This window comes from Thunnus thynnus, chromosome 1 (genome assembly GCF_963924715.1).
Source record: "Thunnus thynnus chromosome 1, fThuThy2.1, whole genome shotgun sequence".
Lineage (NCBI taxonomy): Eukaryota > Metazoa > Chordata > Actinopteri > Scombriformes > Scombridae > Thunnus > Thunnus thynnus.
In genome coordinates this window covers 36,304,878-36,323,255 of record NC_089517.1, presented here as the reverse complement: position 1 = coordinate 36,323,255, position 18,378 = coordinate 36,304,878, and the positions used below count along the sequence as shown (strand labels likewise).

The window sequence follows — 18,378 nt, the reverse complement described above, 5'->3', positions numbered from 1 at the left end:
TTTGGTAAAGTAATAAAATCCTAAGTATGTTGTTTATATCATTTAACACTTTGTTTTTGTGAGTGTAAATGGTAAAATGGTAAATGGACTGTACTTGTATAGCACCTTTCTAGTCTTCCGACCACTCAAAGCGCTTTTTACACTACGAATCACATTCACCCATTCACACACATTCATACGCTGAATGGGTACAGGGGCTACCATGCAAGGTCCCAACCTGCCCATCAGAGAAAGCTAATCATTCACACACATTCATACAAAATGAAAATCATGATGTCATCCTTTATCCTGTTCACTCAGAAAGTTATCTGCAAAGTTTAGAAAAACGTACATAAAAACTCAAGAAATAATTTACTGGTGGATAATAAACTTAATTTCTTTATTCTGTTTTTATGTTCTATTTTCATAGCAAAAAAAATGATCTCTCTTTGTATTACTGTCATGAAAAAACACAGACGATACAGACAAAAAAAAAAAAAAGACCTGGGGAGATAAACTTTGTCAAATTAAAAAAAATAAAAATACATGTTAATGTTTTTAGTTTTCATCTTTTCTGTGTTTGCCAGAACAAAAAGAGAATTAAACTGCATTTTATTTGGGAAGCATAAAATAATCTGCTCCAGACGTTGGTTTGTGCAGTTGTACTTGTCATTTTGAATCTCATTAGCACTTTTCACACGTGTGTCATCATACATCACATGAACCTTCTGGACAGAGTTTGTTTCTCCTCACGATGGTGGCAGACCTTCAGGGGGTCAGCAGTGAGATGGAAAATAAAGAGGCAAAGACAGATGATGGATTTAAAAACGTACTGTATTTTGCCACTGTCTCTTTTAATTAATAATAAGTTAAGTGTAGTTACATTCTCAGTGGTTGCCAGGACCTGAGTGAGTAAACTAGCCAGAGTGACTTTTATGGCACAACAATAGAGGTCTTTTCATGTAGGGGTTATGTTAACCTTAGCAATTAACCACCCAATTAACCACTACTGAATCTAAATGGAAAGTGAAGTTACCAAACCCTAACTGAACACCAGGGCAACATTAAAAATATTAAATAGAAAAACCAGATGAAAAATCCCAACTGATAGTAATCCTTTGATTTGTCAAGCTTGTTCAACATGTCACTTTCTACAGATGTCCATCTGCAGGTGTTTTCTTGGGACTCTGTTTACTGTCCTTACCAAAGCGACAACAAGTGTGACAGAAGATTCAAGTTTTCTTTGTCAGCCACGTCTCAACAGTACACACAGTCAGTCAGAGGCCGTCACACTCGACGTCGGCACTGAGTAGAGCTGAGGCCCAGGCCTGGTCTGACGGGGCATCTGGCAGGACCCAGTTCTGAGGAACCACGGTACCGTCAGGATGATCCGCTGCCACCAGAAACACGTCCCACTCTCTCCTGAAAGAAAAACATGTTGAAGTCCTCGTCTCTGTGTACGACTTGGATGTATCATCCTTAAGTTCATTTCAACAGCTAAATGAAGAAGTGGTGCACATTTCTTCCTGCTACTGTGTCGTTCTTCATTCCACCACCAGAGGGTACCAAAGTAAGAACATCAACACTAACACATTATGCTTCATGACATAATGGTACAATCCTGCCTTTTTCTTCTTCTGAGTAGCTCAATATATAAAAATATATAAAAAATTAATAAATACGCACAATAACTAAAAAAATAATACAAATCTTATTGGTTTTATTTACTGTATTTCTGCATGTATTTATTTCTATATTTTGCTGAAAAAGGGATAAATAAACAGGCAACAAGAAAGATGAATACATTTTTCTGATTACTTCTGTTCAATCCACTTCTGAATTAAACTCAGTTGTTTCCACATTGTACTTTCCTGTTTACACATTTCAAGCATTTATTCCTAAATGTATGTTTTTATTTCAGTTATTTATTTCCAATAGATAAATAGGTGTAGACATTAATGTGGAAATAAATGTGGGAAAATATGGAGGAAAATTAATACATGTGGAAATGAGTAAATAGAGAAATAAATAAATGCAAAAAGAATGATTTAATAAATAATCAATTTAATGATTTATTTATTTTTAATTTATGGTACATATTTATTTATCTATTTATTTATTTCCTGTGTCCTTGTTGGGCTCCCATAACTTTTTTTTACTGTGCTGAGCAAAGTCATTATTCTTATTCAGGTTATTATTATTCTGACTAATATTGTTGTTATGCAACAAGAATGAAGTAGAACACAAACCTTATTTGTACTAAAGAATGCAGTGAGCGCTCAGCCTGGGTGTAGTATTCTCTGAAGGGCTGCAGGACAGGATTAGCTGGAATCTCATCTGGGGAAAAACATAGTGCCAGCAATATTATATCTATTATTTACCCACAGGAAAATTAACACAATTACACAAAAAAAACCACCTGTGAATCAATTATACCCTTTCTAAACTGATGAAACCACTGCAGTTACCTCCAAACAGCATGCCGTCTACTTTGTGTTTTCTCTGCAGCTGCCTCTCCCTCTCCTTCTTCAGTCGCTTCTCCAGGTCTCTCCTCCGCTCCTCCTCCTGCTCTCCTTCCAGCATCACCATCAAGGCTTTCTCCTCTGCCGAGTACACAGCTGTCCTCTTTTTCATCACAGACCTCAGTTTCTCCAGCCGGCTGCTGAATGCCTCGTCAGATTCTTGGTCAGTGAAGATACCTGCCACAAAGAGTGTCAAAGTTACTTTTTGTCTCACCTTATAGAGGCTGATAAACTGGATGGATGTCGTTGTGTACAGTGTGGACTTCAGTGGCTGAAAACCTTAATAATAATTAATAATTTTCACCTTTCCTCGATGCTGCCTCTTTCCTCAGTTTGCGCAGTTTCTCCAGAGATCTGAGGATGTCCTGCATTCTCTTCACGTCTGCCTGCTTCTTTCGTACCTCACACAGAACAGAGTCTGCAGCCAGCTTCAGCTCCTGCTCCTGGTAGATAGAAACAGAGAGAAAAAAAAGCTGAATATGGGCAGTAATTCATTTATATCTTCTACTGTTCTTTCCTTATAATCTCTTTGTGACAAAATCCTTACAGAAAGCTATTGTGGTTCACAGTTACCATGTCTACAATAATTTGTCACAGTATGAGATCTGAGTTATAGATTATGTGCTGTATCGCCAACTGTTTAGATAATCGATTAATTGTTTTGAGTGTTTTTTTAAGAAAAAAAAGTCAAAATTTTCTGATTCCAGCTTCTCTAATGTGAATTTTTTTTTTTGGTCATCTATGATAGTAAACTTAATATCTTTGAGTTGTGAACTTTTGTGGACAAAACAAGACATTTGAAGACGTCACCTTGGGCTCTGGGAAACAGCGACTGACATGTTTCCCCATTTTCTGTCATTTTATGGACCAAACAACTAATCCATTAATAAAGAAAATAATCGACAAATCGGTCAATAATGAAAATAATTGTTAGTTGCAGCCCTGAAGGAATGGTATAGAAAACTGAGATGATTTGAGTGATGCATATCAAATCTTATTCCCTCTATTGTATTGGGGTAGAGGCAGGAATGAGCAAATAAAAACTTATTTGCATTGCAACATACCACCAGAGGTAAGTAAACAAAGTCTTGACTTTCACTCTCACTGTATTTTATCACTGATACTTTTACTTAAACTTAAGTAAAAGTAACATATGGCACATCAGGAAAACACTTAATATTTTCATATCAACAATGGATCAAATGACTATGTCAAAGGAGTACCTCATAGAGACATACCCACAGACAATTATTTCCCAACTGCATCTCTACAGAGGTTTTTAACCTATTTCAGCACATTGTTTTGGTTTGACAGCACATTTACTGGATGTTTCACCATCACTGTTCTCATCAACCTTATTTCCAGCAGCAGCAGGCAGCTGTTCTGAGCAAAAAGCTCAGACAAACTCACAGTTCACTACCTGCTTAGCAACTAGCTGCTGGACATAGCGGAGCATCTAACATGTTAAACACTCTGATATTTTACTCAGGATTTGAAAGAGATTAGGTTTCATTTGGGAGGCATCTTTTTCACCTAATTCTTGTGTACCGAGTCAAAATGGGCTTATTTCACCAGTATTCATCTGGGTTTAACTTTCTTTCTTCCACTAAAGAACAGCACACAGGCACTTTTCTAAACTGGAAAACAGTAAGCACTAGAGCCTGACTGATAAATAGCTGGGTTGATATATTAAGCAGCTGTGACTCAGGAGGTAGAGCAGGTCATCCACTAAATGGAAGATCAGCGGTTTGATTCCCGGCTCCTCCAGTCCACATGCCAAGTGCCCTTGGGAAAGATATTGAACCCCACATTGCTCCGATGGCTGCGCCACTTGTGTGTGAATGATTAGATCCTACTGATGCGCTGGTTTGCACCTTGCATGGCAGCCTGCCATCAGCATGAATGTGTGTGTGAATGTGGCTTGTAGTATAAAAAGAGCTCTGAGTGAGTGGTTGGAAGACTAGAAAGGTGCTGTATAAGTGCAGTCCATTTACCATTATCAGCCTCAAAACTCCAGTATGAGTCTGGCTGTAGTGAGCATCCAAGTCTGAATCAAGTTGTTGCTCCCTGTCAGCTTTATAAAGTGATAATATGTTAGAGGTGTTTGTTTTTCAGCTTGTTGTGGTCCTCTTCTGCCCTCAAAATGACCCAAAATGATACAGCTTTAATTTATAAATGCACTTACCTTCTTCTTCTCCTCTACTTCATGTATCTGCTTCATCCTCCATTTATCTATGGCAGCCTCTTTCTCTGCCATGCGCGCCTCTCTCTCCTTTTCCTCCATTTCCAGCAGTTTCCTGGCCCTCAGTCTCCGGGCCCTCCTCTTAGCAATACGGGACAATTTAGCTTGAAAGCCACTTACACACTCACTGTCGCTGAGAACTTTCAGTTTCTCCTGTAGCTCTGTTTTGACATTTAAAGCCAGTCGATAAGAGTCTGTCCAGGCACAGTCAGTCTCCAGGTTGTTCTTGAGGCTCTCACAGGACTCAGACAGCTGTGAGAGGAGCTGAGCTGCACTGTAGAGAGCTTCTCTCAGCTCAGGAACACTGAGCTGGTGTGGCTGCTGGGTCCGTGGGCTCTTGGAAGACTTTCCTCTGTTTTGTAAGAAATGTTTAACCCACTGTTCATCCTGCTTCCTCTGCAGAGCCGTTTCATCTTGCGGCTGTTTAGTTGTCTCCAGACTCCTGTCATTGTCCCTAACCCGAGGAGGAAACGAGCTGTGGCCGAACAGAGCTCCTCTCTCAGAGAAACTCTGATATTCCTGCTGCTGTTTTTGACCGGACTCTACGGCTGGGTGGAAGTCATACTGGTTAGTTTGCGGACCAGGTCTGAAATGCTGGTTATATGTGTGAAACGCTGGTCCCGGGCTGTTGTATGTGTTTCCCGGGGCGTGAGGGGGGATACTCGGGAAGTGTCCGGGTGGTGGACAGCCGAGAGGAGGCGGTGGGACGGAGGGATCAAAACCGTATGGAGGAGCCAAGTGGGGGGCTCCGAAACCCCCTGCTCCGGGAGACGGTGGAGGAAAATCGTACCTGAATCCGAAAGAGTGTCCGTCATATCCCTGGGGGGCTGTCCACCGAGGAGCAGTGAGGTCCTCCTGTGCAGCATCAGGAGGCGCCCTGTTGGCGGTGTACGCTGTCTCCACATAGCCGCCATGATAGACAGGAGGCTGCTGCTTCTCTGGCGGACCGTGGTGAAATGTATTGTCCATTTTCATGCACAACCGTACACTTAATCTACAGAAAAGACTCGTTAAATTACAAAGTAGCTAGCTAGCTAATCCTTGTAGAAGCCATGTTTACGTGATGTCGTCATTACGTCTTTACCTTCTTCTTTGCGGCAGCTTTGAGCCTTTTAGTAGGTTACTGCCCAACTACCGATAGAGGCTGAATGTGGTACTGCAGCCTATGACTTCAGTACCAAAGAATCATACCAGTGTTGTTGCATGTTGTACTGTAAAAACACATAATACATACAGTATAACAGAAGAATTATTCGGGTTCTTTATTTAATTCAATTTATTTAACCAAGATAATCCACTCAGTAGCAGTACTGCTACTCCAGAGAGCAGTAGTGGAGGAAGTATTCAGATCCTTTAATTCGGTAAAAGTGCTAAAACAGCAATGTAAAAATACTCCATTACAAGTAAAACTCCTGCATGAAGAATCCTACTACAGTAAAAGTGTTATGAGCTTGATTAATGGGAGAGGAAAGAAGAAAAGGAGTCCTGATAAGTACATGTGAAGCAAATGTAGCATTCCACAATGTAAAAATACACCATTACAAGCAAGAGCCTTCATTTAAAACTGCACTTACAATATCTTAGACTGTATAAATAAGTTGCGTTAATACATATGCACAAAAAGTATGACTCCAGTATTACAACTCTGGAATTGGAGTAGCATAGTGACTTTTTAGAGCAAAGAGATCATATATTTTGTATGTATCTGAATCTACACAGTAACCTGCAGCGGCTACAATCACTGTTTTCATATTAAAAATAGATCACAGTATTGTGTGTGAAAGGGGTCGCTTGGATGAACCCACATCAGCCGACTCTGCAGTTCCCCTCAGCTCTACAGAGCTTCATTCACAGTCTCTTTTAGCCCATTGTTCTGGTTTTCCGGCAGCAGCGGGCAGTTGTTTTACACCACCTGTCCAGCACCAGCAGACAGACAACTAGCTGGTGAACGATCGGAGCATTTAGCAACTAAAGAGCCAGATATTGCCCTCAGTTAGTGGAGACCAAACAGAGTTAAACATAGAGTGAATATTGGACTTGCATTTATCAAGGCCACGAACATGACTCCAGATAAATGCTAATGATGCTCCATATCTGCTGGATGTGTGGATAATCAGCATGCGAACCATATAAATATAAAAGGTGATGATTATATCAATATTGTGTTTACAGCTTGTTTACACTGTTCCACAGTGGCTAAAAAGCGGTTATTGCAGGTTTAAACTCTTGAATAAGTGCAGTCTAGTTTTCTGACATTTAATAATGGAGGATAATGTAGTATGAAATGGAAATCTTTATGTAAAGTACAGTACTTGAATACATGTACAGTTGCTTTCCACTACTGCTGCTAACTGTTTTAAAGAATGTTAGATTCGTTTTAGATTTATGACATTTGTAAGCAAGGCTGAATTACTAAGTGGAAAAAGCAAACAGCTGCCCTAGGACCTTCAGACTTTCAATGGAACCAATGGCCCCAGACTTATTGTGTATTACTTGGTTTGAGGTCATTTTAATAACTGCAAATGTGTTAGAGAATGAGCATCTAAGGCACATCAGATGAAATGATCAGGACCGAAAGACTCTGCTAATAACAAATGAACTTGAACTGAGAAAAGAAACTGCATTTTTGTTAATACTGAATAAATGTTTGTCTGTATTAATTTGGCTATTGTATAGCCTTTATACTTCATTTGTTCCCCTGTAAAGGGCAGGCTCATAATTTATCAAGTGTGTCTTAAATCAACTGTCCATATGAACAGTGAAAGAGGTTTTCCTCGCTGTAATCATTCCTCCTGTTCATACTGGCTATTAAAAGATCCCCTTCCAATGTGCTTTCAATATAAGTGATTGAGGCCAAAATCTACAGTGTGTCCACACAGTCATTTTATGCACAAATGCATGTAAAAGTTGATGTGAAGCTTATATGAGGCTTCATCAGTCTGAGTTAGTCATATCAAGTGGATATCTACTACATTTACATCTTATTAGCATCAAATTCCCTCTTTGTGTTTCCTCAGACAGTGTTTCCCTGTTGAGCTGCGGTGGAAGTATAGTAACAAAAGGAGGGACTTTGGCACTAAAAAGACTGTAATGTTGAAAGATATCTACTTGATTTGACTCATTTGGACGCTGAAGCTTCATATTAGCTTCAGATAAACTTTTAAATACATTTTTACACAAGAGGAGGACTGTTGATTTTGTTCCCCATCACTTATATTGTAAGTGTGTTATGAAGGAACCTTCTAATGGTCAGCATGAACAGGAGGAATAATTACAGCAAGAAAAACCTATGTCAATGTTAATTTGGGCTCCTGACTGTTTTAAGAAAGACTTGAATATTGTGAACCCGTCCTTCAAGACTCCAAATTGTTGTACCATAATGTGTGTAAAGATATATCAGATATAGACCGTGAACATTTCCCAATTATCTAAGGAAGCTTTCAGACTTTAAATATAAGTCAACAAACAAACACTAGAATTTATCTTTATTTTAGTGTTATGCGTTTGCTCAAGAACTCATTCATATTTCTGACAGTAGTTTCCAGCTGAGATGAGGTGAGAAAAGAAGGAGAAGGATGAGAATCCATAGACTCTTTAAACCAGACTTAAATACCTTTCCATTCAGGAAGCCTTTTTTCCTGTTGTTTATTGTATGTATTGAACGCTGTAGCACTTTCACATTCACTGCGAATGAAACGCGCAGCCCAAATGCATCATTATGATGATTATTATTATCTCTTTAGGGTTAACCACGGGTGGGCGTGTGCGCATGCGTAGCTGTAAGAGCCGCGCAAAGTGCGAGCAGTAGCAACAAAAGGTAGCAGATTACAGATAGCCTCTGTAAACGGACTGTGGTGACATAATGGTGTAGTAATGCTGTCCTGTGTATGGCTGTGAGACAGACGCGGTGTGTGTGTGGTCGATAGGCGGTGGCAAACACAAGCGGGAGGCTGAATCTTTGCGGAAGTCGGCGAAACTCGAGTCATATGACCAGGCAGCCGGAGAAAATGCTACCTAGATATGGATAAAAATCAACCGACACGGTGACTAACATCCACAACGACACGGTAATTGTAACCACAGATCGTACTTAGACACAGTAAATGTGCTGTGTGTCATTTTTGGTCATTGAGTGTCCAGCGTAACATTTAACAGCCGGGTGTTTCCTCCCAACGGCCACTCATATTTATTTCCAATGTGTCGTTAATGCAGACTAACGTTAGCAATTTAGCTAACAGAGAGGAGCCAGGTGTTTGTTGTACAGTACTCCCAGCTCCATTAGTGAACTAACTGCGCAATTCAGCTGTTTAAAAAAATGAATTAATGATTTGCTCTGAATGTGTCCCGCAGATGGAGGAGATTAAAGTGTCTCCTGACTATAACTGGTTCAGAAGCACAGTGCCGCTGAAAAGAGTAAGTAGCGATTTTTCTTTGGGGTCAGGTCTGTGATGGTGGCCTGATGAGCCTACTGCATGCAGATCACCACGGGAGGAGGGACAGGCTCAATATGTACGACAGAAACAAGTATACATGAATACCTACAATGAAAAATATAATGAATGAATAGAAATATTGAAATAGATTGGCTGTACAACATAAATAACAGTCCCAGGTAAATAAACATGGCAATGCTCTTAAAGTAAACACTATGGGGATTATTAGTTTCATATTGCCTAAGTATTTGACGTATTTGCTGATATGTTAATTTCAGTGGCCATTCAGTGATAATGAAACTGTGTTAATCAGGGACGTGTGGTTGTTGTTAAACACATCAGTGGCTGATCATTGTCATGGAGAATGATTAGATTTGCATATTTGTCTTGTTTTTATTTCAGTAGTGTTGAGTTGGTCAGTGCCAGGATGAATAGCCAAGTCATTTGCTACAGGAATACATGTTTTTTTTTTTTCTTCCTCTTCTTTTTTATATCGAGCATGAAAACATTTGTTATCACAGATCCAACGAGCTATTGTGATTCTCCTGATCCCTTGTAGAGATTGAAAGTGTGCTTGGGAGTTCTTTCTGAGTTGATGTAATGGTCCATGAATTTTACTCAGGCATAACAAAAACAAAGATAACATGTTGTAAACTACTCCAGTAAAAACACAGATGTAGCTCTGTTGAGGGTTACCTTGTGTATAAGGGCACCATCATAACAGTAAGTTCAAGGTGCTCATCAGTCAAACCAATCTCTGTAGTCCTCTGACCGGATGATTGAAGCAGCTCCTATGTGTGTAGATATGGAAGTGTGATGCTGTCCATATACCTGATGAAGGTCAGATAGGCTGAAACTTTGCGATCCAATAAATATTGCAGCAGTAAGCGAGACAGTGTGCGGGAGTTCCTCTCATTATTTTTAAGTTGCACCTTCCTGTGACACACCTGTCTCATATTCAGGTGTGCAGAGATTTTTTTATCAAAACATTTTTAAAGGTTACCTTGAGCTTACTTGAGCATTTCCATTCAAATAACACTCTAAACATCTCACATGGTGAGATTCTTCTTCTTCATGGTGAGATTCTTCTTCTCTTCTTCTCTCTTACAAAGTCTACAGTATCACCTCCTCAGATTTGTCTTGTGGTCCTTATATAATACTGTAGTTATAACTAGATCCACCTCAAGCAGTTACAATGATAAAATGCTGTTAATATGTTGATGCATCAGTATTTAGAATGCACTTTATTAAATGTATTTAATATAGTCACTGCTCTATTCTTAAAGTAAAGTTAGCTGATAATACTTCACTACCTTTACTTAATTTGGATTTTAAATGCAGGACATTTACTTGTAATGGGAGTATTTTTATACTGTAGTAGTTCTTCTTTTACTTAAGTAAAATATCTGAATACTTTTCCACCACTGCTTATGGAAACAACACAACTGCGGATAATTTATCATAAATTTACATTTAGCCTTTTTTTCTGGTGCTATTCTTCCATATTTAATAGATTTATGTGTTACGTCCTCTCACCAGTTTCATGTCCCAGTGGTTTTATTGGAGCGTCTGAACATCTTCATTGGCTTGAGGTCATTACTGTGTGCAGTGGCAGGAAAGGAATATAACTTTCAGCCATTTCAGTGTGTGGTTACAGTGCTTTTAGGAGCTGGGAGCATTGATTTTGGACATTTAGTTATGATGTTTGAGCGATCTCCTGCCCCACATGTCCATGTCTTGTTTAGTGCTGCTCTGCAATCAGCTCAGCAGCTCTTCATTTGTGATGGAGGTCTGCATTCATGACCAAACCACTTGTTAAACCAACTTCATAGATCGTGTTTAGAGAGCTTTCTCACAAACTGTCTTATGATGATAAACTGGTTCAAAGCAAAATGAACAGAACACTAAAGTCCAACCGATCAGGCATTGTTGCCTTTTCAAAAATACTTGAGTACAATACTAAATCAGAAGGATTAAGACAAAAAGGAATGACTAATGGATAAGCTGCTTAACTACAGTAACAAGAGAGTTAATACTGAGATACTTTTCCTCCTGACCATGTTTTTTTTCTTTGTGGAGTCGGTGACCTCCTACTTTTATTGCTCTGACTGTCATTTAGACCAACGAGAGCTCATATTTCTCCTTCCCGGTTGTCAGAGTTTCTGCCTTTGATTCAGACCGCAGCCTCACCACATTGTCACTAGTGAGATTATGACAGTTCAAAGTGACTTTTAAGTTTCACACTTGGCTTCAGTGAGCCATTGAGTCCCTTAGAATAGTGCTTTGTGAGAGTAAGTTAAAACGATGATTCCCTCTCCGTCTGTGTTGAGAGTCTCACAGCACATGTTCATCAGGAGGCATAGTTGGGTCAAACAGTCAGTGAGTCAGGCTGTCACATGCTTACAGTAACTATGGCACAGTCTGCACATTATACACCTTTTGGCCTGTGACCTTTTTTTTTTAATAAAGTAATAGCTGCTGGTGTTATCATCACAGGTTGTATACTGTATGTCAATGAACCGAGAGCAGATTGTTTCATTTAGAGGCCTGAAGACATAAAAGTATCCAATATGTCACAAGAAAAACCAAATGTGGAGTAAAACCTGATTAGTAAACTTAATCTTTCCTGTCTTGACTGTATTGCCAAACATTTTTATGTTTTAGAGTTTTCAAACGTTCCTCATTTTTAGCATATTGCATGATGTTAGAGTAGAAACATGTCTCATACAATTTTAATGCATAAAGGGTAAAAAGTTGCTGAATCATGCTGACATTACAGTCGGTGTAGACGGCTCTCCCCTGGTTATTTAAAAAGCCGGTGTCATAGTGCTTGTATGTGAATGTGAGGCTCCTGCATGAGTTAGTTGCTTTTTTTTTATCTTAAACATTTTTATTGATCACAACTCTTATGCACAAGCATCAAGTTATAACTGACAGATTCACTGCAAAAAAAAAAAAATCAGCAGTATCAGATTTTAATGTAAGATTTGTGAGAATAAAGCACTGATGCTGTTTATTATTAGTGGAGTCATTTGAGGTTAGTGTATGTGTTTGTTCCTGTGACGGCGAGAGAGAAGGAAGCAAAACATTAACGTGTTATTCAAAGTATGTTCAGTCATGGTATCACTTTTTACACTACTGACATATACAGCACCATCATCAGTTATCATTACCAGTTATAAATGATGAAAATATGTCAACAGTAAACAAAAGCTGATGAACAGTTGTCAGCATAGCAGTACGCACTAGGTTTAAAACTACAGTATCTACAAGACGTCTGTAGGTTAACTTCCTCAAAATCAATATCAGAAAAACCAGAAATAGTAAGGTGAAGGACAGAGCTGCTTACTGTTGTATGAACACAAACTGCATGTGCGTGGAAGTAAAACCAGAGCATAAAACAGCTGTCAGGTGTGTCAGGGTCACAAGAGGCCAGCAGACTGATTCCCAACAACTGAAACAGATGAGTGCATTGAAAAGCCTAATAATGTAAAAAGTTGTGCTTTCAGGACAGTCTGAGGAGCTACAGTATCGGATATCACTGGATAACATCGCGTTATCTCAGCACAGTCAGCTGTGTTGTACTGATACAAATAAGTTCTGTGACCCGCTGTAGTCAGTGTTGGATTAGTTTACACCATGTCCAGCTAATCGCCCGCAGGTCTGGTTTCACAGAGGCCGTGATTCGTTAACATTTCAGTTTGGATGTGGAGCCAGCTTCATGAGTCACTGTGTGTTGTCGGACGAAGATTTCTGAACCACCAGGTGTAATTATAACCACAGTGAATGACACACAATCAGCACAGTCATGCTAAGACAATATGAAAATAGATAATAGTGCAGATGATGAATGGGATGAGATGAAATAGTGACATGATAGAAGCACTCTGGTAGCGTCCCAGTAAAACCACGGCTGTGTTAACAGTCTGCAATAAGCTTTACACATGAACACGTTAATTTCAGCTTAATGACATAATGTTTCCCCCATGATGCCTTTAGTTATTCCCACAGTCCAAACACTTGTAGTGGATTAATCATTATCCATGGGTATGTTATCGGTTAGTGTGGTCAAAAAACGTGTTTTTTATTATGTGAACTCTTTGTACTCTTAATCTTAACTTAAACTATACACAGCAGCCTTTGTGTCTGTATCATGAAGCAGCATTAGTGTGTTATCCAGCTGTCTTAGTGCTTAACTCAGTTTTCTGGTAGAAGCTGACTCACTTTCAACAAGTGCAAGTCGCCATGGTAACCAATGCTGCACAGCTAATTCAGAGGATCAGATCAAAACCTGTCAACAGCCGACATGGACAGAAGTACTGACTTTAAAATAAAGTGATGTGTAAAAATGAGATGGATGTTAACAGACATCTCCTCTCTGCTTTGGTAGAACATATTTCCTCTCTTATTTATGGCCTTAGCTTGACTTAAAATGTTATTATTCCTTGTGTTTCTACAGCTTCTTGTTCTTCTTTCACCTCACTGTAAATCACGTTTTGCTGCTCACTGTTTTATCTCATATCATATATTCTCCAGACTCAGTGAAGCCTTAACACAGAGTCAGACTAAGTTGAGCATGTTTTGTGATGAAGGCTTCTGGAAAGCTTTGTAGCATGTTTGGTCTCCATCTTCAAGCCAAATAGTTGCATATTTGGAGCCAGTTCAGAAGATTAGATAAACTGTAAAACAGACTGTTGGGTCATAACTAGCTCGTAGCGTCCATTATGTTAAACCTTAATAAAATAAAATGATGAGCTGTATTCAAGTAGCATTTAAACAAACAGTTTTCCACATTAAACATACATTCAGTATGAATAACAGCACATATTGTCTTGTTTTGTTGTTTTTTTTTGTCTCTGTCAGATTATTGTTGATGACGACGACAGCAAAGTGTGGTCGTTGTATGATGCTGGCCCGAAGAGCATCAGGTGTCCCATCATCTTCCTTCCTCCAGTCAGTGGAACTGCAGAGGTTTTCTTCCAGCAGGTGCTGGCTCTGACTGGCTGGGGCTATAGAGTCATCTCGGTGAGTTCATGACAAACAATGTGATTGCCATGTAAATACATAAATATCTAGTCTTTGAATATAAAACCACTTGTTCAGACGTCATATTCAGAAAAAAGTGTCTCTTATTTGGGTCATTAGATATACAGAAGTTTGTAAACCTGGAAAGCATTACCATATATGTTGATTCAACTCACAATAGACTCATTTAGTGTTGATGTGAGAGCTGAACCAGTGAAAATGGCTAAATAATAAAGTAGTAAATCCAGTACGCTGGTAGTATATAATGACTTCTTGTATAACGGCCACATTATTTTCAGGAAGTTCTGTTTCATAAAGGAGGTTTAAATAAATCCGACTTAAGTTATCATGGAAACTAGGTCAAACCTATTCCTCCAGACTACCACAAACTGTTCTCTACTTCTCTTCCTCTGTGTTTATGGTGATGTTTTTTTCCATTTTGCTTTATTATTTTATGGGACATATATAATGTTTAATACGTGCTGTTCCAAGGTCATTAATGTCACTGTTTCGTTTTTACATGTCAGTTTCCTTCTTTGTGAATTGATCTGTACTTGATGTCTCAGGTTTGTGTTTCAAAGTCATAAACGAGGAGTCATAACCTAGACTTGACCTTTAGTGTGATCTCATGAGCTCTGAGTGAGCTATAAAACAGTTTAAGCCTGATTCAGTTTAAGGTCATTCCAGACTGACTCTTTTCACATGAAGACTATTTCCTCTTCAGACCTTGCTGTAGAGATTGTAATACATTCACCATCAGGCATTGGAAGATGTGGTTCATTATTCATGAGCTGTGATCAGTAGTTTGGGTTTGGTATGTTTCAGTAAGGTGCAAGAACCAAAATGTTTTTCAGTATCTTTCTTTGAAAAATATGGACATAATTTCTACAAAATACTTTCTTCACTTAAGCAAATATTCCAAACACAATCAGTTATACAAGAAGTTTGGCTACATAAAAACAGCTTAAAGGGAATAAATTCAATTCATTTTGATACTTGACACATTTTGCTGCTGCTCAAATAGTATTGAGGTTCATTACCAACCCTGGTGATTACTAATCTGACCTGATTAATAAACTCGTCATATGTACAGCATGATTATCTTGTTGCTGTTGCTTTATCGCTTTCAGCTGCAGTATCCAGTGTACTGGGATCTCATGGAGTTCTGCGACGGCTTCAGGAAGCTTCTCGATCACCTGCAGCTGGATAAAGTAAGCCTGTGGTTTTCCTATCGCCTCATATGCCACTTATCTTTTCTTCCATGATGTTAATATAATGATAATCTTCTCTCGCTTGCCCCAGGTTCATCTTTTCGGCGCATCCTTGGGCGGATTCTTGGCCCAGAAGTTTGCAGAATACACACACAAGTCCCCCAGGGTGCACTCGCTGATACTGTGTAATTCATTCAGCGACACGTCCATCTTTAACCAGACGTGGACGGCAAACAGGTATTCTGTTCATGTGAGCAGCTTGTTTCCACTGATTACACGGCGGATTTTCCCCTATTTAATAATGTTTCATTTCTCTGTTCCTCCTCAGTTTTTGGTTGATGCCAGCTTTCATGTTGAAGAAGATCGTTCTGGGGAACTTTGCTAAAGGACCTGTGGACCCTAAAATGGCCGACGCAATTGACTTCATGGTTGATAGGGTAAGGCTTGTGTGTTCATATGTGTTAATGAGCTGTTAGACTAATGAGTAGTTAAATTTAATAGTTTATTTGATTTTCTTGGTATAGAAGTGGAGTAAAAGGGTTAATGCTAATCCTAATGCTAAATGATATGGAATCATAAGTGCCTCCAGTGCTAACATTGATGTGAAATGTAAAAATGACACTTGTGGTTTTGTGGGGAGTGGCATGCTGGAACTATTTCTGGGTGTAGTGACCAAAAGCTGTGCTCACTAACTGTATCTGGCAAATCACACTATAGCACGAGATGGTGCACAAGTGTGACACGGATAGATTGAAATAGTTTCAGTACTACAACCACACATTTTTTGATCTTGCATTACTGTTTGTGTACAAACAAGATACGAAGTGCTGACTGGTGAGCTTTACAGGTGTTGGTAGATGTTCATGACACTTTGGACAGAACCAGGCTAACTGTTTCTTCCTGCTTCCAGCCTAAGCTAACTTTCTTTACAAAGTGAAACCTTATTGCTTAAGTGAAAATATTTTCGTATGTTTGCATTCAAATACTGTACCTCTCAACAATTTGTACATTTCATCTTCACCTCTGCATCGTAGCAAACAGTCAGACATTGTGATTTGGAGATTATTTGCTGTTTTGTCTGATGATTGAAGAGTGTCTACTGTTTTAACGTGCCTCTGCCTTCCATATTTTGTGTCTGCTGTAGTTGGAGACTCTAAACCAAAGTGAGCTAGCCTCCCGGCTAACGCTGAACTGTCAGAACTCTTATGTGGAACCCCACAAAATAAAAGAGGTTGCTGTGACCATTATAGACGTAAGTGTTAAGCATTCATGTATTGACACAGTAAACATGAGATCATCCATTCATATATATTTGTGCTGAAGCTAAATGATGATGTGTTGATCTGTTCACGACGGTCAGGTGTTTGATCAGAGTGCGCTCTCACTGGAGGCCAAGGAGGAGATGTATAAACTCTATCCAAACGCCAGACGAGCTCATCTGAAAACAGGTGGAAACTTTCCTTACCTGTGCCGGAGTGCAGAAGTCAACCTTTACATACAAGTAAGGTTCAGTTTATGGTTCAGGAACAAATGCTGGTGCTGCACTGCAGGGGATGTTGTGTTGTTGGTTGGGGTCTTTTCATTAGATTTGTCCTTTTAAATCGTCACCCAAGTATGAAAGATCCACCTTGAGTCAGTGATGTAGTACTGTTTGCGTGCACTGTGTCTCATTCTGTAGATTCATTTGCGTCAGTTTCACGGGACACGCTACGCTGCCATCAACCCTGCCATGGTGAGCGCTGAAGAGCTGGAGGTCCAGGAGAGCCACCTGAGCAAAAACCACGACTCTGATGACGAGCAGTGAAGACAGCGTCCCCCCCCCCCCAACAGTCTGGAGCAGCAGAACTGTGACCCTTCTCTCTGACTCTTTTGAACCATTTCCCCACAGTTTCTCTCACTCATCTCCTGAGCTCATTTCAAAGGACGTTCTCCAGATCAACACTGTGGCAGGTTTTTCTATGGAGCGCAATAGTCAATCAGCTAGTCAAATGAGTATATTTTTATTTTACAGATGAAGCAATATTTTGATAATTACTTGTACATAAATGGTACTTGGCCGCTTTGCTTTAAAAAACATATGACACCTTGCCTTATGTGGAATGAATTTGATAATTGTTGCACTCATAAAATTGCCTGAATTGTTTGCCTAAAGTGTTCATTTATATGTATTAATATATATTCTGGTTAACACTACCAGCAGTGAACTGGTTTACTGTTAACACAAAGTCAAAAGATTAACACACTGGTTACGGATAAACATGTATCTGAAATGTTTGTGTAATTAAATGAGATTATGTTACATTTTTCCATTTGTTTTGGAATACAGTTAACTTTTTGAATTTCTCACGTTGTGATGTTTTGTTATTTTCACCTGTGTGTCCTGGTGATGGTGGTGGTGAGCTCTCTTTAACACACCACTGTAGTTCATTTGTTTTGGGGCATGTTGTGAGTGAGCAGTGAGAAGTGTGTAATAGCTTTCAACCGGCTTGTAACATGCTGGTGGAGTGTGAACTGAGTAGGCAGTGTCTCTGTAAGTGAGTGCATCTGTTGAACCGCTGATGTTTCAGCCACTAGACACAGATACTGTTTTGTAATTGGGAAAAACAAAAGTAAGTGTCAGGGGATTTTTTTTTTGTAGGTTCAAGTTCAGAAAACTGGTACGTAACTTAAAAGATTGTCACTGCCTCCAAAAGGTGGATGTTTGTCCTGACACTGCTTTGCACTACATCACCTCACTGTGGTTGATCCATCATTCAGAACGCCCTCGTAGATATATTTATTTGTCTTCCTCTGTTCTATTGTTGCTCCACTTGTGACCTTTTGGTATTTTGAAAATGTGCATTTTAGAAAAAGAGGAAATGATGTCTTGCACCGTTTTATAAGCGATAATGTCAATATCCTTTGCACTGAGATGTTTTATCTTGATTTGTAGTTTTCAGTAGAAAAAACGTTGAATGTTGAAGTCT

At 39.3% G+C, this 18,378-nt stretch overlaps 2 protein-coding genes across 2 annotated transcripts; one reads left to right on the top strand and one right to left on the bottom strand.

Moving 5' to 3' along the window:
* Positions 1-795: 795 nt before the first annotated feature.
* Positions 796-5,840, bottom strand: pdcd7 (programmed cell death 7). Its single transcript, XM_067596800.1, has 5 exons — positions 4,687-5,840; positions 2,806-2,944; positions 2,448-2,678; positions 2,229-2,316; positions 796-1,401 (listed from the first exon to the last, which is right to left on the bottom strand). The coding sequence occupies exons 1-5, from the start codon at positions 5,716-5,718 to the stop codon at positions 1,257-1,259; spliced, it is 1,635 nt and encodes a 544-aa protein (XP_067452901.1). The 5' UTR covers positions 5,719-5,840; the 3' UTR covers positions 796-1,256.
* A 2,678-nt stretch (positions 5,841-8,518) lies between these two features.
* On the top strand, positions 8,519-17,755 carry spg21 (SPG21 abhydrolase domain containing, maspardin). Its single transcript, XM_067596788.1, has 9 exons — positions 8,519-8,810; positions 9,094-9,156; positions 14,040-14,201; positions 15,332-15,412; positions 15,504-15,649; positions 15,741-15,849; positions 16,557-16,664; positions 16,773-16,913; positions 17,091-17,755. Exons 2-9 carry the CDS (start codon positions 9,094-9,096, stop codon positions 17,214-17,216), a joined length of 936 nt encoding a protein of 311 aa, XP_067452889.1. The 5' UTR covers positions 8,519-8,810; the 3' UTR covers positions 17,217-17,755.
* Positions 17,756-18,378: the final 623 nt, after the last annotated feature.

Coding starts and splice junctions, on each gene's coding strand:
- spg21 (XM_067596788.1), top strand. CDS start 9,094: ATGGAGGAGATTAAAGTGTCTCCTGACTATAACTGGTTCAGAAGCACA. Junction 15,413..15,503: donor ATCACCTGCAGCTGGATAAA/GTAAGCCTGTGG, acceptor CGCTTGCCCCAG/GTTCATCTTTTCGGCGCATC. Junction 16,914..17,090: donor AAGTCAACCTTTACATACAA/GTAAGGTTCAGT, acceptor CTCATTCTGTAG/ATTCATTTGCGTCAGTTTCA.
- pdcd7 (XM_067596800.1), bottom strand. CDS start 5,718: ATGAAAATGGACAATACATTTCACCACGGTCCGCCAGAGAAGCAGCAG. Junction 2,945..4,686: donor AAGTAGAGGAGAAGAAGAAG/GTAAGTGCATTT, acceptor TCTATCTACCAG/GAGCAGGAGCTGAAGCTGGC. Junction 2,679..2,805: donor AGAGGCAGCATCGAGGAAAG/GTGAAAATTATT, acceptor TCTTTGTGGCAG/GTATCTTCACTGACCAAGAA.